Genomic DNA, 23056 nt, shown 5'->3' with positions numbered 1-23056 from the left:
ACACAACTGTAGTTTTTCCTGGGGCAAAGTTATGGACCCCTTCTTCCATTACCTGACTACACTCTGTAGGATTTTTCGCTCATCCTGATCCAGACAAACAGCAAAGGAGCAGCTGTCGGAGCCAATGATTTGTACCTTGTCCACTTTAATCTGTGATGTGCTGATCTGTGGAGAAGCTTTGGATCAATGACCCAATAACCAAGCCAGGGTCAGGGGAAAGGGAAATGGAATTGTCAAAGCCCAATCAGGAATCTTTGACTTAACCTCTCTTTCTTCAAGATCCCCTCATCTTCTATGGGCATCCTAACTTTTTTCCATGGAAACCTAGACTCATCTACCTATTTGGCATACAGTCCAAAGAATGAGGACCAGAAAGAATAAGGCTGACAGCTTGACCCAAAGGTCCCCCTCCCCCCCACCCCTTTCTTTGCTCTTGCATCCTGGTGTACCTTTCCTTTAGAAAGAAAGGCAGGAAAACAGAAAATTGGAGCTAACCATAATTTTCAAAATTCCCTGAGCTTGAACTTATTTTAGTCTTTGACCTGAGGATTTTCCAACAAAACAGAGAGCCCACAAATCATTCCCTAACACGTGCCTTCATATTTCCTTTCCTACACATGATTACATATATGACTTTGCCTTCATTTCCTTTCTCTCACTTAGTTCCCTGATGTCCCCCAGACTTTTACTGGCCACCTGTGTACAAGAGTGAGAGTGGAATGGAGGCCAAGGAGACAAAGTATGCTAATACCTGGTTATAGCTCTTCTTGGACTTAGAGTTCTGTCTCTTCACCACCTCAGTCAGGGTCAAGGTCAGAGATTCCATGTTAGAATCTAAACAAGAAAGAATTCTCAAGTCATGAGCTCAGGCTCTGGAGCTACCCTCTGCTCCTGGTCAATGCACAATAGCCGGTGAAAGAGAAAGAGAATTAGGGCTGGCCCCCAGAGAACTGAGGAGTTGACTCCTAGCAGCCACTGACCTTGCCAAGTACATGACTGTTACCCCTTCCTTCCCCCAACTCAATCCAGTTTCACTTACCTAGCTCCTCCAACTTCCTGCAGGCTTTGTTAAGGTTGACAGAAGTACACACTTTCTCCATATTGTTCCAGCGGCTCCGCCCACTAATGGCCCCCTATAAAACCAGATAAAAGTAGCCAAGCTCAGCTCCAAGAAGGCCCTTCAGCCCTACTCCAAATGCACACCTAATCACTAGTTAAAATTTACATACTGAGATAATGATCCTGACCATTATGGTATATGCATGTAAGTGGTTTAATCCACTAGTGACCCAGCAGTGATATTTTTCCAGCCAGCTTTTCTTGTCTGAGGCCTCCACTAAACACTTATGTATTTAGTTTTTAGTCACATATATTAATATTATTTTGTAAATTTCTTGTTATTTTTACCTCAGTGTCATAAAACCATAGAAGGTGATGACTTAAAGGAAGCTTAAAGACAATCTAATCTAACTCTGGCATTTTAGACCCAGATATGTGAAGGGATTTGGTCAAGGTTACATACGTAGAGATGGAACTAGAAATTTTCTAGACTCAGGAATTAAAATCCAGAAAAAGCAAAGGACATGACCCAGAATAAAATCTCTGGTCAAAGAAACGCCAGAGAGAGAAGCAGTTCTCAATTCTTGCATTGGCTCAGTATTTAGGAGGAGGAGAAAATTTCAGGGTCACCCCTTACCTTGCTGTAGATAATCTGTAGTGTAAGTGGGATGGCTTCTCGGTCTCCATCAATGCCCAGCCGCTTACTGCCAGGACCTGTATAATACAGATCCAAACTTTTCAATCCAGACATGCCTTTCCCTTCTCTTCACAGCCACATCCACAGATGTCTCATGATTCTACTCACCCCTCCTTCCTCTCCTTCCCTATTCCCCTCAACTCCAGGCCTCAACAAGTCCTTCCTCTTAAATCTAGACCCTTTTATCCCTTACATGTAACTGGGGAAAATAAAATATCAAATAAAAATAAGAAAAAAGTTAGTAGTAAAATTTTTGATCCATATACCACAATTTGTTGACTCATTCTCCAATCATCAGATGGAGTTTCTAAATTTTTTGTATTATAAAGTGATGCAATGAATATTTTCATAAAAGTAAATATTTCCTTGTTATTAATAACCTGCTTAGGATATATCCCCAATAACAGCTGGATAAAAAGGTCTGAACAGTTTTGTAACTTGTCTTACAAAATTCCAAACTGGTTTATATAACAGTTGGATGCCTCCATACATAGTGATTTAATGTGTTTTTCCAAATCCTCATCAAAATTAAATTTTGCTATCTTTGACAATCTGTTACGTATGAGGTGATCAGATTGTTTTAGTTTTCATTTCTATGATTAGCATTTTTGAGAACATTTTTAGATGGCTGCTGATAGATTGCCTTTCTTCTTTTGAGAAGTTTGTTTAGATCTCTTATCTACTGGAGAATGATACAAGATAATAAATATATCCCAATTCCTTGTATATTTGAGATGTCATACCTTTATGAGGGATGTTTTTTGTGAATTTTTTTCCCTCCAATTCATATATTTTCTTTTTATTCTAGTGGCATTTATTTTGTCAATGCAAAAGCTTTTTTATGTAATTGAAGTAGCATTTTAAAATTATTTTTTTTAATATTCTCTAGTTACAAATTCATCTCCTATATACAGCTTTAAACAGATATATTTTTCCATTCTTCACTTTTTAATAATGTGATTTTTTTTAGCTCTTATCAATTCAGAATAGAAACTGACAATTTATATAGCACTTTGAAATGTGCAAAATGTTTACATATATTATCTGAGTTGAGCCTCCCAACAACCCTGTAAGGATAAGTAGGAAGTATTATCTGCATTTTACAGAAGAGGAAACTGAAGCTCAGAGCAGGAATGTATAATAAATTATTACTCCCTTGATCAATAAGTTCCACCAGCTTCCTACTGTCTCTAGGATTAAATACAAACTTTTCTGCTTGTAAAACCTTCATAACCAGGCTCCAACCTACCTTTCCAGGTTTATTACATATCATTCTCCTTCATACACTTTACAATCAATCCAGCAAAATTGTCCTTCCTTGCTCTTCCTTACATAAAGATTGCATTTCTTGTCTTCAAGCCTTTCATAGGCTATCTCTATGCCTGAAATGCACTTCCTTCTCATCACTATTTAGACTCCCTAGTTCCTTCAAAACTCAGCTCAGGTACTACCTCCTAACTGAGGCCTTTCTGATTCTCCCCAGACGCTACTACCTCTCCTCCAAAATTGCCTCATTTACTTTGTGTATATTTTGTATTTTCTCTTTTTGTGTATACAGTTTAATCTGGTTCTCATCATGTGTAGTAGACTGCATACTATCCATGATGGTATGTGTACATATTGGTTTTTTGTGTACATATTGTTTTGGTCTACTGTTTAAGTTGCCTGAAGGTAGGGGTCATTTCATCTTTGTATTGGTATACTTAGCACCTACGACAGAGCCTAGGCATATACTAGGTGTTTAATAACTGACTACTTCACTCTTCATCAGTTCATACCATTCCTTCTATTTCCCTGAATTCCTCACATGCCTAATTTCTTACAGAGAATAATATTCCATTACATTCCTACACTATTTGTTTTGACATTTCCCAACTGATGGGCACCTACATAGTTTCTAATTTTTTTTCTCCAAATGTATTTCTCCAAATATATGAGACTTTTCTGTCTTTGACTTCCTTGGGGTATAGACTTAGCAGCAGGATCTCTGGGTCAAAGGTATGCTTAATTCAGTGATTTTTCTTGCATAATTCCAAACTGCCTTCCAGAATGATTAGATCACAGTTTCACAAATAGAGTATTAATATGCCTATCTTTTTATAGTCCTCTCAAAATTCACTGTTTCCATAGTTTGCCATTTTTGCTAATTTAATGGATATGAGGTGAACTCTCAGTGTCTTCAGTTTGTGTCATTTATTGCATCCGGGAGGGTGGGAGCATTCTCTGAATTGATAATATTTTGTGTGCGTGCTTGGGAGTAATTTAGAGCAGAGGTGTCAGACATGTGGCCCATGGTTGGTATGCAGTCTACAACACTCCCAAACATGATCAGAACCAAATTAAAATTTAATTGGGAAATTATTAACAAAATAAATAAAAAAATAATAAAAGATGATATTTTAAACAAGATATTTTAAAACTAAGCCAATATGTGGCTCACAGAGATCTTTATGTATGGATTGGTGGCCCCTATTTCTGTTTGAGTCTGACAGCATTTAACTAGAGCAATCTTTCATATGGTGGTTGACAATTTGCTGATCTTGTCTGAAAACTGTTTGTAGAACTGAATACCTTCTCCTCTCCCCAAATATCATTTCTGTCTTAGACAAATAATATTTCTGTCTTGGACATCACCATCCTTCCAGTTACTCCAAATCACAATCTCTAAGTCAATTTTGACTTTTCATTCTCCCTTACCTTCTCACACCAAAAAATAATCCCAAGATTCTATTTTTATTGATATAGATGTTTTGATTTTTGCTTACCTTTTTCTATATACCTCAGATAAGAGTATAATTTAGGAAGCTCCTTTGTCCTTCCCAAACTCCTCTCCAGCCTGCATCTGCTACTGTGCCTAGGTTTAATTCTATAGAACAAGAGGCCCCTTCTCCTCTAATCTCATCACCATGCAGTTTACTCAAGCCTTGATTGACACTACCTCCCTCAGCCTCATCTCCCTTCTAGGTGGAGGGTGGAGTACCAACCTCCTCCCAAAGCCTTCCTTTGTAAAGGGCAGACCTTTTGGCTCACTGTACTCTTCATCAGCAACTCTGACTCATTTTAACTCTGTGGAATAAGATATTCCCTGGTTTTCCAGCCCTCCAACTCTTTCCCCTCTCAGCTTCCTGCATCATTTTGTTGTCCCCCCTCATTAGATTGTAAGCTCCTTGAGGGCAGGGACTTTCTTTTTATTAGTGGTATCTCTTTCACTTAACACAGTGCCTGGCACACAGTAGGTGCTTAACAAATGTTGACTGGATTGGATTATTTAAGTAGCTTTTATTTGTGGTAAATAATTTCAAGAAAAATCATTCCATTTCTCTCCTCACCCTTTCTTTTCAGTCCTCTAGGTGAATGTAAACCCCTTGAGGGCAGAGATGTTGTGGTTTTGTATTCTGTACTCTAGAATCCAGGTCTCTTAACCTCCATGTTAGTGCTCTTTCCCTCTTAAACATGATGCCTTTTTGTTCTTGTTGATTTGTATTCTGTATTCTGTAATCCTGGGGAATTTTCTTTAATTATTTCCTGGAATATGGTATTTAGACTCTTTTCTATTTTATATGTTTTTCTGAGAGAACAATAATTCTTGTATTATCTTCACGGAGCTTTGTTATTTTGGTTTGTAGATGTCTTCTAGTTTTTGCCATTTAAAAATTTTGTTCTTGTTTTCTCATGTTTGTTTTTTGTGGGGAGGAGGGATGAGTTCCTCTATTCCTAAAAGGCAACTGCTACCTTGAGACATTTCATCATCTTTTGTATTTTGTCAATTTCCATGTTCACTTAAAAAAAATTCTTCAATCTCATACATACTAGTCTCCTTTTATTTCTTGTTATCCTAAACCATTTTAGAAATTCTTCTAGTATATTTACTCTCTAATCTAAAGATATAAGTTGTGAGACTCATTCTGACCACAGATTTTTCCTCATACTCTTTGATTTTAAAGCATTTATTGATCTTGATACATTTATTGGTTGTATTAGGGCCTCTTTCCTGCTTATTCAGCTGTTCAGGTTTTGTTTGTTTTCCTGTAAGGGTTTCTTTCCTTTCCCCTATTTTGTTTGTTGCTCTTTTACAGTTTTCAGCATATTTGTCATTGTTTTGAGGGGATACGTGGGGCCTACTTAGACGTGACTCCACCATTTTGCTGAAAGTCTCCTACCATTATTTTTGAATGTGTCCATAATGCTTCCTCCAGGAGTCAGTTTTTCCATGGAATGTTAGAGATGAAAGAAATGCTGTAGTCCACAGAAAATAGTGAGGCTGAGATTTGCCTCGTATTGCACAGATGTTAAATAAACAGCAGAGCTGAGACTAGAATCCAGGTCTCCTAACTTCCAGCGTGCAGTACTCTTTCTGTCTTGGACATAATGCCTTTTGTTTCTCCAGATGATCAGTATGGTGCAACTGCCCTGAGCTAACCCTGACACACTGTTTTCTGTATTGGGGTGGGAAGGAAAAGAGAATGCTAAGACTGTTGCCACCACCACCACCTATCATGCCTTTCCTGGGCCTCTTAAAAAGGTAATACCTACCAGAAGCCTTGATAGCACGGACAGCTGCAGAGTGACCCAGCTCCAGGGAGTGGATAAAAATTTCTGTTGTCTTCTCCCCACTGATGAAGGTCAACTACAGAAAAGAATGTCTGTGATCACAGGGAGCCAAAAGGTGCTGTTTATATGGGGTCTCCCTTCTTCTAAGTCCTTTCACTCTGAAGTATGCCAAAGAAGAGGCCATGGAGAGGGAGAAGCTAACTCCTACAGACTGAATTTAAGTTCATTCAGGTTCCCCAAGAACCCAGTTTCTCTTTATAGACTTTAGAATGTTAGAGTTAGAAGGGACATTAAAAGATCATCTAATTCTGCTTCCTCATTTTATAGATGAAGAAACTAAGGCCAAGAGAAGGGAAATAATCTGCCCAAGATCACCTGGTTGTAGTGCAGAGCTTTTGGCAGGTAGGTGGTGTGTGTAGCGGATAGAGTGCTGGGTCTAGGGTCAGGAAGATGGGAGTTCAAATCCAGTTCCGACATTTACTGGGTGTGTGTCCCTGGGCAAGTCATTTAACCTTTGTCTGCCTCAATTTCCTCAACTGTAAAATAGCACCTACCTCAAAGGACTATTGTGAGGATCAAATAAGATAATATTTGTGAAATATTACTTTACTGGGTACAATTACCTGGCACACAGTAAGAACTTAATAAATGCTTGTTCCCTTCCCCTTTCCCTTTTTCTCCTATTTCTTTATTCAGATAATCTTAACTATATAGTTTGATCAGATACCCCAAAGAGATGGTGCTAATGGCAATCTGAAAATCAATAATGGTGTGGGGCAAGGCAGTGGGGAGGAAAAAAGAAGGGAAACTCTCCCTTCTAACCTCTGTCTATACCTCTGTCTGATAGACTTGCAGTAGGACTGGTCTTGTGGCAAAACGGCAGTAATAAAGCAGCATGTCCGCCAGGATGGGCAGCTGCTCCTGGGTGCTCTCCAATGGCCCAGCCTCAGTCTTCAAAGTCTGCTACAAAGAGAAATCCAAGACAGAGATGACATTGGCATGAACAGTGGGAAACAGGTAACATTAAAGGAGGAGAATGAGTCAAAGGGAAAACCTGCAGGGATGTTAGCTCTGTGTTCTCTCACTTCTTTCCAATACTCCTCTAAGAGAAAGGATCAAGGAACGGGGTAGACAAGGACAAAGCAAAGCTTCCAAGTATTGGTTCCAGAGTCATAAAGTAAGGCTGGAAGGAGAAAGATTATGGAAGTTGCCAGAATTGTGCCTAGTGCCCAAACAGGATACCAGAGAGAGAAAACCATAAGGCTGAAACACCCCCAGCCATGGCTCCTGAACACAGTAGTATTTAGATTTTCCCTAATTCCCACTATTATGTCATTATTCCTTTCTACTTAATTTATATGGACAGGACTAAGGATAGGGAAAGTAGGCAGTCACCTAAGGCATGGTACACATAATGGGATACAATACAGGATTATTACAAATATATCTTCTATTAAATGAATGTTTTTTGAGTAACAAAATTGTACTTTTTGTGTTGTCTGTAGGCATTTCTTTGGTGAAAAGTTAAGCATTATAGTGAATTCCCCAGAGTGGAGACCGCATAAGGAAGAGATGCCAGTTGCAAACCTTGCCTAGGATAGACAAATGCCTTGTCCCAGATTTAAAGGGACAGGGACTGGAACTGTGGTTTCTTTGGTATAGAGAATTTCTGGATGAGGAAACTACCTCTTACCAATGAAGACAACACCTTCTCTGCAATGTGTAGTCTTAGAAGAGTTACCTGGATCACTGAGAAGTTAAACAATTTGCCCAGGGTCTCACAGCCAGTATATCAGAGGCTTCAAGGCCAGCTCTCTGTGCACACTTCCTCCAGACCCAAGGACTGTTGTTACGACTTGAGCCCAAGTAAGGTAAGTGATCCCCAAATTTAGGTCTTCAGGCAAAATCCTCCTTCCCTCTCCCCCATTCCTGTGACCTGCCTACCTGGCACAAGACATCAGTGGGCAAGTGCATCAGCCCCAGCACATTGCGCTCATACCAAGGATCCAGCATTCCGAGGTAATGGGAAATGTCATTGGTGCTGTCTTCCCATGAGGCCAGGGGAATGTCCTGTAGTGGGAATACAGACAGGAGGTGCCTAGGGGTGAGGCTTAAGATTCCCAACTCACAAGGCATCAGAATCAACACTTAACACTCAACTAAAGGGAACCATCCAGCAAGAAGATGGAACTGGATAGCTCCTCCTGAAACCCAAATCTTTTGTTTCTCTTTCTTTTGAGTTTCTCCTATGGCTTTAAAAGAAAACTTGATTTTAATGGTATAAGAAACTGGTAGGCAGTATGGAAACTGCAGATGAGCAACTTACCTATAACTTAATGAGTTATCTGGGGCACTGAGAGCTTACGTGACATACCCATGGACACACAGCTAGACTATGACAAAAGAAAGGCTTTAACTAAGGTCTTCCTGACCCTCAAGCCAACTCTCTATCCGCAATGCTAAACTCTCTCTCATTATTATTACTATTAACAATAGTATGAGCAGCAACTTCTCACATATCCATCCTGCTTTAAGGTTACATGCATTGTTTTCACAACAGATCTGCCAAATCTGTCTTGTATAATTCTTTTAACTTTTCATGTTTATACTTGTCTCCAATTATATTTTAAACTCTTGCATGGCAATGACGGTGTCTTTTATTTCTTTATACAACCTATGGCACCTACTAGCAGTGTCTTAAACATATTAGTACCTCAATAAACATTGGCTATTCATTTGATTACCTCAAAAATACACAATTCAAAAAATAGAATCCCACTCCATCTTTTCCCTCCTTTCCATGTCCCCATTCTTGTTCTTCCCTCTCCCTATCCTACTCCCTCTTTAAATGAGACATCCTTTTGTTATGTTAGCAGGTAGCTCTATGTGTCTACATATTGTCCAGTTTTCTCCCCGAGGCTCAGCACATACCACTGGAGTCAGATGCCTTATGGAATCTGTGGATGTGAAGTGTGACTGGTTTGGACGAGCAGGAGAGGTACTAGATGTAGGATGATAGTTTCGTTTTACTGGGATATAGAAGAACTGAAGCTTGAAGTACCGTGTCAGGAGTGGGCAATTGCTTTCCAATTTCCTGGTATGAAGATAAAACAAGAGATGAAATGAGCATATGGCACCCTCCCTCATCCCCATTTCCTTTAATCCTCTGACTCTCCACCTGTGGGCCCCACCCACAGTACCTGGGAGACAGCCCAGGATGTCTTAGTGCACATAAGAGGACAAAGCCATCATGCTGACCGCCTTCCCAACTAGAAAACAATCCCTTCCTCTCTAGCTCCTGTGGCTCTTGGTTAACAGGGCTGATCATAAAGAGTCTGAATGGCTAAGAAAGCAAAGTTCCTTCTCCCACTCCTCACCGGAGATTGCTGTAAGCACGGGCAACCTTCCCTGAGATCCTATCTGAGCCAAAGACCACAACACGCAGAGTGGAGGCCTTGGAATCCTCGTCACCACTAAGGAAGGGCCTCCGCTGTCGATGATGTGTGGCAGTGGAGTGGAGCCAGCTTGAAAGCTGGCTCTCCAGCATGTGCTGGGGTAGGGAATGGGAACGTTGGGGACAGGAAGAGAGTGGTGAAGGCATGTTTAAAGGGCTGCACAGACTCCCCGTCCGACGAAGAGGGAGCGTGCCTGAGCCAGTCCCTTTCACAGGGCTCTGGGAATCTCTCCGAAGCACCATATGGCTCTTGCTCTTTAAGAGTTTATAGATTCTATTAAACTTTCTCCCAGGTCTTTGAGGTCCTTGTTCCTCCTGGCTTTCTTTCCGTGGCCGATCAGGGGAACTTTCATCACTGTCTTCCATGTAGCCACTGTCCATGTAGTCTGAGAGGCCTGAGACAAAAGAGGTCAATAGGTGGCTTGAGAAGCCAGGGACAGAGGCCTGGAGTGAGGCTGTTGACCTGGTCAAATCTCTGTATGCCATAGAAGTAGTAGAGAGTAGGGAGTCCCGCTCAGCAAAGCATCCATCTGCCTCCAAGTCTTCCTCCTCTTCTTCATCCTCAAGGGTCTCTGGCTGGAGCAACTCCCTTTCCTTAAGCAGGATCTCCTTTAGGATGTCTATAGAGAAGCAAGGAGTAGCCTCCATAAGTGTACCTCAGGTCCCAGTCATACGTTACTCAAAACTCAGTAGAAGGGACTAGTAGGTTAACACCCCTTGTTCAGGAAAAGGAACATTAACTCCCCACTCCCTGACCGTATGGTGAGAATGCCCCTCTTCCACTTCTCATGACTTCTCACAATCATACATTCCCCACCCCCCTTCCCTTCTGTCTCAGAGGAGGAGATATCCCAAATCCTAGCCAAAGCTATTCTCCCTCCTTCTGCCTTTGATCCCATGTTCCCTCCTTCCTATAGGTCTTTGAACCAGTAATCATCCCTTCTCTTTTATGTAACCTTTTAATTTCTCCTCTCCAGATAAGCTCAGGTCTCCCCAATCTGTCCCATCAGAAAACAAACAAAATACAAAATGCCTTGTCATTGTTAGCAGTTATTGACTTCTTTAGCCAGTTATCATCCCAATTTCTTCCTACCTTTCATGTACAAACTTCTTAATAATAACCAATATCTACATGGTGCTTTAATTAATTAACTTATTTATTTATTAATTTATTGCCTTTTGGTGAGGCAATTGGGGTTAAGTGACTTGCCCAGGGTCACACAGCTAGTAAGTGTCATGTGTCTAAGCTCGGATTTGATCTCAGATGCTCCTGATTCCAAGGCCGGAGCTCTACCCACTGCACCACCTAGCTGCCCCATTCTTCCTTTTTTCTTTTCTTTTTAATATGATGCTTTTAACTTTGCAAAACACTTTCCTGAAAATTACTCAAAGTGGTAGGCAATGTGAAAATTACTATTCCATTTTGAAGATAAGTAAACTGAGGCTTACAGAGGTTATATGACTTGCCTAAGATCATATATCTAGTCAGTGACAGAGCTAAAATTTAAGCTTAGTCCTTCCTGATACCAAGTCCAGCATTCTTTCCACTGTACCATGTTGTGTCTTGAAAAAGTTGCTTTAAAAAAATGAAAAAGTTGCTTACGTACAAAGTCTTCCCTTCTTACTGCCCACTGTCCCCTGCAACTTGGCATTCTTTCCACAGAGTACAGTGCCTGAACACATAGCAGACACTTATTAAATGCTTGTTTATTGATCAGTACCCACAATTCTATTGAAAAGACTCTCTGAAAGTTCTCTAGCAACCTATTTGCCTTCTACCCCCATCCCCTTTTTTTGGTATTCTTATACTCTGGCTTTTGGGGCATGCTTGGTTTTCATCCTACCTGTCTGTTACTTCTCTATACTGGCCATCCTCTTCCTGAACGCTTAAGGTAATGTTTCTCAAGGTTCTGTCCTCAGTTCTCTCTCTGCAATCAAATGTGCCAATATATGTAGAGCACTTGGAAAACATCAAAGTGCTATATAAATGTTAGTTAATACTTCCCCAGTTTTATTTCAATGGCTTAGAGTCATAGATGTAGAAGTGAAAGAGACTTAAAAGGTCATTTGATTTAATCCCTTCATGTTACAAATGAATAACTGAGACACATAGTGCCTCAGTGTAACTTGCGTGTCTTGTGTGTGAAATGTGTGAAATTGTGTGAAATATATTACTTGCCCACATTTACACAGGTAGTAAGTGACAGAGTCAGCGTTTGGAAGCAGGTCTTCTGACCACAACTTGTCTCTTGTTTGACTATCATCTCTATCCAGATATTTCTAAATGCCTACAGGGCACTGCTGTCTGAATGTCCCAATGGCATTCTAAGCTCATGCATTCCAAACTCATGTCCAAAGACAAATTTACCATCTTCTCCACAAAACTTGCCCTTCTTTCTAACTTCATAAAATCTACCAGGGCACAACCATTCACTCATTCTCATGGTCAAAATTTTGATCTTTCTTTTCTCTCCTCTCCATTTCTCATATTCAGTTACCAAGTCCTGATGATTCTAATTTTCTGATATTTCTCAATATTTCCTCTTTGCCATCTTAGAACAGGTTCTGAGCTACTACGATAACCTAAAGGCATTTTCATCTCCACTGTCTTCCACCTTCAGTGCATTCTTCCCATCTATCAGTCTTAATTTTCCATAGAAAAAAGAAACAGGATGGCGTAGTGGATAAAATACTGTACTTAGTTCAAATCCCTCCTCTGATACTTACTAGCTGTGTGAAACTGGGCAAGTCATTTAAGCTCTCTGAGCCTCAGTTTCTTCATCTGTAAAATGAAGATAATAATATGTGGGGTAGTTACTTTATATGGTTAAGAATCTCAAGGATAATAATAAAAAAAAGTAGGAAGGAAAGGGATCAATCAATACCAGATACTACAAAGCAGTACTCATTAAAATTATTCAATATTGATTAAAAATTAGAAAGGTTAATCAATGGAACAAATTAAATATAAAATAACATACAGAAACAAACAAACATAGTAGCATAATATTTATCAAACTCAAGGACCCCAAGTATTGGGGAAAAGACCTACTATTTGACAAAAAATCTGCAAAAACTAGGTAGCAGTCTGGCAAAAGTTAGGATTAGACTAACATGTCATACCATATACCAAGATAAGCTCCAAATGGATATGTGACCTAAATATAAAAGGTCATATCCAAAACAAATTAAAGGAGCAAGGAAGAAATTGCTTTTTAGACTCTATGGATAGGGAAGAATTCATTAATAAGCAAATAATCAAGGGGATTACGTAAGATAAAATAGCCAACTTTTATTATATAAAATTTAAAAAGTTTTATGCGAATAAATCTAATGTAGTTGAAAATTAGAAGGGAAATTGGCAAATGATAAAGGTCCCATATCCAACGCCCTCTTATACTTCATACTCCCTCCACATACTCTGATCCAGGAACACCGATCTCCTTGCTATTCTTCTTCACCTTCATACTCTGTGAATCATTGGCTATCTATCCCCAATGCCTGGAGTGCTTTCCCTCCTCATCTCCACCTCCTAGCTTCCTTCAAGTCCCATCTTCTATAGGAAGTCTTTCCTAATCCTTCTTAATTCTAGTGCCTTTTTCCTTCTGTTGATTATTTTAATTTATCCTATTTGTAGCTTATTTGTACATAGTTGTTCAGATGTTCTCCTCCCTCCCCCATTAGACTGTGAGCTCCTTGACAGCGGATGCTATCTTTTGTCTTTCTTTGTATCCCACCATGCTTAACACAGTGCCACAGTAGGAACTAAATAAATATCTCTTGACTGAATGACTATAAGCAACTGATTCAACTTTATAAGACTAAGAATTATTCCCTAACAGATGAATGGTCAAAGGATTAAAATGTATAAAGAACTATCAACAATCTTATAAAAATGCTCTGAATCACAACTTAGAGAAATACAAATTAAAGCCATTTTGAGATTCAATCTCACACTCATAAAATTGGTAAAGATGACAGAAGAAGAAGATAACAAATTTTGGAGGGATTGCGGGGAAACAGGCACCCTAGTGTGCTGTTGGTAGAACTGTGAATTAGTCAAGATATTTTAGAAAGCAATTCGGGACTATGCCCCACTTTAACCTTTTAACCCAGCTATACTATTCCTTGCTCTATACCCCCCCCAAAAAAATTTTATAGTTGCTCTTTTCATAGCAGCCCAAAGTAGTAAACAAAGGGAGTGTCTTTCAATTGGGGAATGGCTAACCAAATTAAGGTATTTGAATGTCATGAAATGACCGTGCTATAAGAAGTGATAAAAAGGACAGTTTCAGAGGAAACTGGGAAAATTTCCATGAACTAAGGAAGACTGAAGTGAGCAGAACCAAGAGAACAATTTATACACTGATAACAAAATTATAGAGAAAAACAACTTTAAAAGGCTTTAGAAGTTTGAGCAATGCAATGATGAACCATAAGTCCAAGAGACTGAATAACATTCACTTCCTACAAAGGAACTTAAAATGCAAAGAACGACATGGCCAAAGCAGGAATCTGTTTTAATGGATTATACATGTTTATAATAAGGATTTTGTTTTTGGTTTCTTTGTTCAATGGTGGATAGAGAGTCAATGAAGGGCAGATTATAAATGTATATAAAAATAAATGAATAAGTTTATGAAAAAATTTCTCCTCCTCAGATCTTAGGTATCTATAGAGCTTCACCTGTACCTCTCTTATACAAATATCATACATAATATGTTTTAATTACATGTCAATGTTCTCTCTCCTCCCCCTAAACTGTAAGCTCCATAGGGGCAGAGGGTGTGTCTTATCTAAAATGTCTAGTTCTTCTAGTGTTTAACAAAGTACTTTGTACAAATAATTCATTGTTGAATTGAGTTTACCCACTAGAGGACTTTCTTTTCAGAAACTCAGAAACCTTTACACTTTTCCCTAGCCCCTTTCAAAGACATCCAGAGTGAGTGTGAGCAAGGATAACTCTCTCCAGATTATTTCATGGGAAGAGGCAATCCAGGGATGTGTATCAGGTAACATCATCCTTTAGTAAGAGGGCTAAAATCAGAGCACAAGGCTCCCCGCCTCCAAAACTAACCCAAACTCTACCAGCTAGATGCTAACTCTAAGGGTTTTTGTTTCACTGGAATGAGCCTGACTAGCTACCTCTGAGAACTAATGGGAGAGTGAGAAAGCTACAGGTCCCAGAATAACAGATTGCTGTCACAAAGCCAGGAAGGAGCTGAAGCCAAAAGACAGCTGGGGAGAGAAGGAGCAGACAAAATTTCTTTGGTATCATCTGGAGCACTGCCATACAGATTCCTTACCAAAGCTGTCCTGATTCCAGCTATAGGTGTAGCACCTGGCTACTGGAATGGGAATGGTATACAGCTTACAGGGCTGAGCTGTCTCTGTAGAAATAAGAAGAATAAAATTTCAGAGCTGGAAGAAGATGCCTTAAGAGATCGTCTAAAACTAAAATCCTCATTTTCCAGGGGAGGACAGTGAATCCTAAAGAAAAGAAACATTATGTAGTTATTCAGTGAAAAAGCCAGGACAGTTATTAAAAGAATAATTCCTAGTGTAGCTAACTATTTCTTATATATCATAATCTTGCTAAAGTGGCGGCATTTTGTTTTGTTTTGTTTGTCCCATCTAGGCCTATGATTTCAATGCTGCTTCTTCTTCTTCTTCTTCTTCTTCTTCTTCTTCTTCTTCTTCTTCTTCTTCTTCTTCTTCTTCTTTTGGGATAGGCAATGGGGTTAAGTGACTTGCCCAGGGTCACACAGCTAGTAAGTGTTATGTGTCTGAGGCTGGATTTGAACTCAGGTCCTCCTGAATCCAGGGCCAGTGCTCTATCCACTGCACCACCTACCTGCCTCAATGATGCTTCTGATAAGAAAACTTCTACTAATGCAAATCAACAACTAGTCTGTAATTCACAATTTTGGACAACTACCTGGGGCACCAAGAAGTTTGGTGACCTGCCCAGGGTTACACTGCTAGTAATGTTGTAGGACTTGAACACAAGTCCGCCTGACTCAAAAGTCAGTCTATTATACCATACTGGTTCTTTTTGGGGAACCAATTACATTCCTTCCTATTCCTTCTCCTCCACTGTCTATCCCACCCCTCCCACTTTAGTTACTGGAATCACTTGCTAGCTCCTCTACCCTTTTCTGCCCATATGGTTCTCCCTAATAAAAGATAGTAACTTCCCCACTGCCCCCTCTCTTTTATGTCAAAATCCTATTAAGCCTTCAGGTTGCACTTCCTCCAAGAAGCCTCCATTCCAGTGAACAATAAATACTCCCATCCTCTGAACTCCTATAGCCCTTGTGGTATTTATCATATAATGTCTTGCATTGTTAGTTAACTTCTGAGTTTCATGTGTGTTCCTACATGAAAGACCTCCTCTGATTCCTCATCATATCCTGGAGGTCCTCCAAAGCTCTTGCTACAGCACAAAGTCTGTTAGGCTTCATTTACACCAAGCTGGAAAGGATGGGCCCAACCACAGACTGTTTGCTGTGCACCAGCTTCGCTAAATGTAGAGAGGTTCATCAATAGTAGTTTGGAAACTAAGTGATGAATTATTTGGCCATGGCAATTTGAAGATAGATAAAAAATGGCCCTCAATTCTGTGTGGTCCCTTTTAGTTTCTACAGAGACTGTGGTGGAGTGGTGGAAAAGGGGCTAGGTCACACGCAAACATAAATGGGTGACTTTTTCCCAAGGAAAAATGATTGATATATTGGAGGAAATGAACCACAACTACAATAACATTCTTTTTATAAATTAATCCAGATGAAATAGAGGTTGCAGTGAAGTGAAATGATGACTCAGAAATTCTTTTAGTTGAAGTAACTAAAAGAGTTGGCAGGATTGACTTAATTGCATGTCCAAGGGTAACAAAAAGAATCATTTCGTGGGATATGTTGTGTGATGTAATCAATATCTACCATGATTTCTTCCCCTCTCATGTAGGTTGGGCTAGTTCTTTCCCTCAAAGGCAAGAAATGTATCCACAAGACTTGATTGGCCAGGGGGCTAAGATTCAAGCATTGTCATTTCCTGGCCATCAAAGAGCACAAAAGAGGCACACCCATGTGGAGTCAGGGACTTTCAGACTTGGTGGATGCTCCAAATCATTGCAGCCTTCTCTGCTGACCAGAAGAAGATGAAGGAGGCCATGTTACCTGAGCTAAGTGTTATAACCTTGAGTATCTTTTCTATACCATAGCCAAGTAAACCTTTTAAAATTAACTATTGAATGACCTAGGAATGTCTCACGTTGTTACAATATCAGACCTGAGCTATCTCCTCCACCTGCCTTATAACACTTGGCCAGACTGAGGTGAAATTTTACAAAGAACCTGACAAGATCCTCAAAAAAAAAAGTCAACCTATACTTTGGTGTCCACGTGAAGGAATAGGCAAGCTTGAAAAAACTTCATCCCCATCTATCATAAATATTTTTTTCAAGTACACAGGTAGAAGGTAGTGAGTGTGACCAAAATGCTGATCCTCAGATGACAGGCACAAACTGTCCTTATGCTCATACTTAGAATTTCCAGCTTGGTAAAACCTGCCAAATCTTGTGTTCCAGTGGCATATCATTTGAGGACCCCAGGTCACCTCCCCTGCAGGAGAATGTTTGTAGAAGTGTGCACAGTAAATGTTCAATAAAACTTTGGAAAATCTGTTTCCTTCAGATCCTCCAGGACCACTTCCACATTCAGATTGCCCCAGAGCCTTACCTGAAATGTACGGGAAGCCAGCTCTCTCTCCCACAGCCTTCAGCTTGGCTTTCAGCCACTGCCGAGCCTCCTTAGGGTCTCTGATGGCAGATGCTAGTTCCTGAGCCTCTGTAGTCTCCTCAAAGATGGCCTCTAGTTCAGTTAGAGTCTTGGACTATAAACATCCCAACAGAGTAGACAAAAAGTCTGACATGCATTCATGGTCTAGCAGCCCGTCATTCCTGCCCACACCCCGGTTCTCACTTAGAGTCACTCTTGAGGCCAACTCACTAACCACCCAGCCCCTATCCCCACTACTGGGTAACCCCTTCCTCCTGGAAGCAGGTGCAGGAAGAGAAACAGGACATATGAGCTAGAAAGGATCACCTAATTTCCTCAATTTACAGGTGAGGAAACTGAAGTCCAGAGAAAAGAAATATACTGCCCCTTGTCATAATCTTAATTAGTTAATTAGAACTGAGATAAAAACTTAATTCTCTCAATTCCATATCCAAGGAGCCTTCCACTGTACTACAGTCTCTCTTTGTCTCTCTCTCTCATACACATGTAAACAACCTCAAAATACTTCCAACATTTTGCCTTTGTTGCTACCTAACCAAAGCAAACCTAATAAAGACCTCGATCAGCATCCACAGTGAAAAATTGTAATGATAAGCTTCAGCACCTTCCCCACCTTTACTACTGGCACCTCCCCATACCTAAGTCACAGCTATCCCCACCACCAGTCATCAGAAGACAATAATAACTCAATTTATATATCTCTTTACAATTTACAAAGTTCTCTTTTCACACAATCCTATGAGGGAATTAATACAAACATTATTTTCTTCATTAGGATATCAGGAAGCTCCAGGAGGTTGTGATTCGTCCACAGCTATTTGATATGATCTGATATTGATATGATATAAAATGTTATGTGAAAAGACACTGCTCTGGGCAGACAGAGGTAAAGACAGAGAAAGATCAGGGCCCATATACTTGTACCTGTCAACAGGGATGGCTCCCTATGAGTCCACATCATGATTGCAGAATTATAAAGATAGGACCCCAGAGATCATCTAATTGTCTCTACATTATCTCTGATCTGTTTGAATATTTCAATGGATGAAGGATTCACTATATATTCCTACTGTCTGGTTTTAATTATTAAAAAATTACTCCTCAAGTGCTAAGCAGACCAGGCCCTGGAATAGGGTAATATTGGCATCCATCTGGAAAAGCTCTCTTGCCTCTCCCCAGTACTATATTTAATGAACCAAGGTGTCTGCAAGCCCCATTTCTCCAAGTTCCAAGATGACGGGTTGGCATTTGTACCTGAAGCATGTGATGTAGGCGGGCCAGGTCACAGCACACCCCAAAGGTGGCCTGGTAAGCATGTTGCAGCAGTGTGACATAGGCACTGTGAGGAGAAGGTTCCGGGAAACTCATCTTATTGGCCACAGATAAGAACTCAGTCTGTACCTCCAGGGGGTTCAAAAGTAGCACAGTGCTAGGGACAAGGGAGACAATGAGTTTAGGTTTGATGGAAAGGGCAGGGGATGAGGTTCATTCAAGGATACCCTCTTCCCTGGGTCTTCGTACTTTATACCTAACTCATAGCCCTTAGGAGAACACTGGGTAGGCCTGACAAAGGCATTGCCAAGATGGTCCAGGATACAAAATAGGGTTCTAAAAGCACAGACTTGTCCACCCTCTTCCACAACTTAATCTGAAGCAGCAGACCTAAGTAAGATTCACACTAATGAATCCCCAGGGGGCCCAGAGAGAAGCAGCCTGTATGCCATAGTAGAGAGGGGTATTAAAGAATAATGGCATAAAACTCCCTTCCTTCTACCTCTCAACCAGGTTTGGTTTCTTTCTTTCTAGAGCTGCAGAGGTAAGCAACTGGATCTCAAAAGGTCTATGCATCTATCTGCTCTCATACCTCTACTCTGAGTACTCACACAGTGGAATTTCGGTGGCTTCTGATGGATAGTCCTTGTTCTGCCCTCACTAGTCGCTGGTAGTTGATGCCTGCAAACAAAAGAAAACTGTTTAGCCCAAAAGAATTGCAAGAAAGGACATCCTGTTCTTTGCCAAGGACATGCTGTCAGGTCATCCACACCCCCAATGTATCTCAGAGCTCTCTCTGTTATCAGAAAGGAGAGAGGACCTCCCTCAGATGATTCCTAAGATAATGAAGGGCAAGGAAAGGGGACCTCAGTGTCAGGGACAGAAGAAAGGCCTCACACTTTGTATACCCTTAGAGATACCTGGTGTCAAGATGGCTCTGGGCACCACTCATCTTGTCCCTGACACGTGGGAGACAAATAGATCATGGAGATGTAATATGGGTATCACCCAGCCAATCAACCAATCAACAGCATTTATTAAGTGCTTACTCTATGTTAGGCACTGTGCTAGGCCCCAGAGAGCTTATATTTCTATTATTTATTTATTTTTGCTTTCTGGCTGGGCAATGGGGTTAAGTGACTTGCCCAGGGTCACACAGCTAGTAAGTGTCAGCCAGATTTGAACTCAGGTCCTCCTGACTCCAAGGCCGGAGCTCTACCCACTGCACCACCTACCCACCCCAAGGAGCTTATATTCTACTGAGGGAAGTATCATGTATTTAGATGAGTAAAGAAAATATAAAAAGTAAATACAAAGTAATGTTGAAGTAAGGCAAGAGGTCTCAATATTTGAGGGGACCAGGAAAAACCTCATGTGCAAGGCAGCCCCTGAGGTAATCTTTGAAGACAATGATTCTAAGAAGCACAGATGAGGAAGGAGTGCATTCCAGGTTATGGGGGAAGCTTGTAGAAATCTACAGATATGGGAGATGGAATTTCAGGTGTGAGGAACAGTTTGAAATGACACACAGCAGCTGTTCAAGCTACTGGTCCAGATGTGGAACCCAGAGTACGTGATGGGGAGCAATTAGCAATATGTTTGGAAAGGCAGGACTGCAGCCAGATTGTGAACGGTTTTAATAGCCAAATGAAGGAGTTTACATTTTATCTTGGAGACAAGAGGCAGTCACTGGAGCTTTTTCAGTGAAGGACTGACATGGTCACATCTATGCTTTAGGATTATCAATTAGGCAGTTGTGATGGGTTGTACAAGGAACATAGAGAAGCCACATAAGAGTCCAGGTAAGGGGTGATAAGAGCCTGGACTAGGGTGGATGGTCCAGTGAATGGAGAGAAAAGAAATGATGCAAGACGTGTGAAGGCAGAATCAGTAGCACTAGATGACTGCTTGGATATGTGGGACATGGAAGGGGTTAGAGCATGAGCCATCAAGGATGACCCTAAGATTGTGAACCGTTGAACACAGGGATGATGGCATTTCTGGACAGAAAGTTAGGAAGAAATGTGGGTTTTGGTGTTGAGTTCTGTTTGGGACATACTGAGTTGTAGATGCTATGAGGATAGGTGGTTCAATGGCTAGAGCCCTGAGCCTGGAGTCAGGAAGACTCAAGTTCAAATCCAGCTTCAGACACTTACTAGCTCTGTGACCTTGGGCAAATCACTTATCCTCTGTTTACTTCAATTTACTCAACTGTAAAACTGTAAAACTGTAAAACTAGCTCTTAGGGTTGTTGTGAGAATCAAATAAGATGTCTGTAAAGTACTCAGCACAGTGGATGGCATATAGTAGCCACTATGAATGTTAGCTACTATTACATGCGCAGTAAGCTGCTACTGATATAGTACTGGAGCTCAGCAAAGAGACTAAGATTAGATATTCAGATCTAGTAATCAACTATGTAGAAACAATAACTAATCCCATGGGAACTACTGAGGTCACCAAGTGACAGCATATAGAAAAAGACGAGCCTTGGGACATACCCACAGTTAGGGAGCAGGATATGAATGTTGATCCAGCAAAAGAGGCTGAGAAGAAACAGCTAGATGGTTAAGAAGAGAACCAAGAATGGAGAGGGGAAAGTATCCAGGAGAAAAGCATGAGCAACAATGTTAAATGCTATATCATAATGGTCAAGAAAGATGAAGATTGAGAAAAAGGCTCTGGGATGGGTTAAGAGATCATTTGTAACTTTGTAAAGAATAGTTTCAGTTGAAAGAAGAGGTAAGAAGTCAGATTGCAAGGGGTTAGTCAAGTGAACAAAAGGGAAGAAATGGAGAAAATGAATATATAAATATATAAACACATATTCATATAGAAACTATGCTTATATATTTTACACATATGTGTATATGTATATATGTATGTATATGTATATGTATGGGTGTGTGTATATATATATATGTGTGTGCATGTATCTTTTTTTAAAGAAGTTTGGCTGTGAAAGTGAGGAGAGATATAGGGTTACAGTTTGAAGGTTCAACAGTTTTTTAAGGATGGGGGAGAGTTTGGTATATTTTTAAATGGCAGAGAAGGAGCTAGTAGATAAGCAGAGATTAGGGATGGAGAGAGGATGCCTGTGGAGGTTGTCTACCAGAGAAGACAGGAGGGGATTGGAGCAAGAGTACAAATGGAGAGGTTGGCTTTGTCAAGAGCCTCTTCATCAGAAACTGGGGGAAGAAGAGGAGAATGGCTTAACGGTATCGGGGATTTTGAGATAGAGAGTAGGTAAGAAGAGGTAGTTCAGGTTACTTGACTCTATTTTCACAGTAAAGTAGGAGGTGAGGTCTTCTTGAGAAGAGAAGAGGAGGTTCCTAATAGCAAATGTTCAAAACTCCCCCTGTACTCAGGAAGCTTAAGTCGTGTTATGATGTCACCAAGCTAAGTCAAGTCTTCTAAAGAACTCAAGGCTGAAGCTTCCTCACATCATCTTCCATAACCCTAAATCCAATTCTGGTCTTTGCTTCATACCAGTTTCAATTGACTTCTCTGATTCCCTAGGCACTAACTCACTTCCAGCCTTAGGAGGGAAGGTGAGCATTGGCCTGGATATCAAGAGATTTGGCTTCTTGCTCTGCTGCTAACTAATTATAATACCAACAGAAATCACCTAAATTCTCAGAAGGAGCTAGGCTAGATGACCTATGATATCCCTTCTAGTTCTAATGTCCTATGATTCCTTTAAAAAATAAATTAATTGATTTTTAGCATTTTTTTTACATGTTAAGTTCCAAATTCTTCCCCTCCCTTCAGCCCCCACCCATTGAGAAAGCAAGCAATATGATATCAATTATACATGTGAAGTCATGCAAAACACATTTCCACATTAGCCAAGTTGAAAAAAAAAACAAACAAGAAAAAGCAAGTGAAAAAAGTATGTTTTAATCTGCATTCAGTTCATTAGTTCTCTCTCCAGAAGTGGATAGCATTTTCATCATGGGTCCTTTGGGATTGTCTTGGATCATTATCTAAATCTTTTACAATTGATCATCATTACAATATTGCTGTTACTGTGTACATTGTTCTGGTTCTACTCACTTCACTTTGCATTAGTCTTCCCAAAATATTCCTGAAGCCATGCTGCTCATCATTTCTTACTGCACAATAGTATTCCAGTATAATCACATCCAACAACTTGTTCAGTCATTCCCCAATCTATCACCATGAAGAGCTGCTGTGTGTATTTTTTGTATACATAAGCCCTTT

General features: G+C 40.3%; 1 protein-coding gene across 3 annotated transcripts in view; it reads right to left on the bottom strand.

Annotated features, from left to right (window-relative positions):
- The window catches only part of PIK3R5 (phosphoinositide-3-kinase regulatory subunit 5), an 89665-nt gene that overhangs the window by 6610 nt on the left and 59999 nt on the right, over positions 1–23056 (bottom strand). For 2 of the 3 annotated variants that reach the window (XM_020966655.2, XM_020966656.2), the window contains 13 exons: positions 19444–19513; positions 18815–18989; positions 17501–17654; positions 15068–15151; positions 9685–10381; positions 9239–9401; positions 8252–8377; positions 7142–7270; positions 6290–6383; positions 1697–1773; positions 1040–1133; positions 752–834; positions 53–165 (listed from right to left, as the gene is read on the bottom strand). In XM_020966655.2, the coding sequence (XP_020822314.1) occupies positions 53–165; positions 752–834; positions 1040–1133; positions 1697–1773; positions 6290–6383; positions 7142–7270; positions 8252–8377; positions 9239–9401; positions 9685–10381; positions 15068–15151; positions 17501–17654; positions 18815–18989; positions 19444–19513 (2059 nt within the window). The remainder of the gene's footprint in view (positions 1–52; positions 166–751; positions 835–1039; positions 1134–1696; positions 1774–6289; positions 6384–7141; positions 7271–8251; positions 8378–9238; positions 9402–9684; positions 10382–15067; positions 15152–17500; positions 17655–18814; positions 18990–19443; positions 19514–23056) is intronic. The other variant, XM_020966657.2, reaches the window with a different exon arrangement.

The sequence above is a fragment of the Phascolarctos cinereus genome, unplaced genomic scaffold, assembly GCF_003287225.1.
Source record: "Phascolarctos cinereus isolate Bilbo 61053 unplaced genomic scaffold, phaCin_HiC Scaffold_5;HRSCAF=322, whole genome shotgun sequence".
NCBI classification, from domain to species: domain Eukaryota; kingdom Metazoa; phylum Chordata; class Mammalia; order Diprotodontia; family Phascolarctidae; genus Phascolarctos; species Phascolarctos cinereus.
This window is presented reverse-complemented; position numbering and strand designations above follow the sequence as displayed.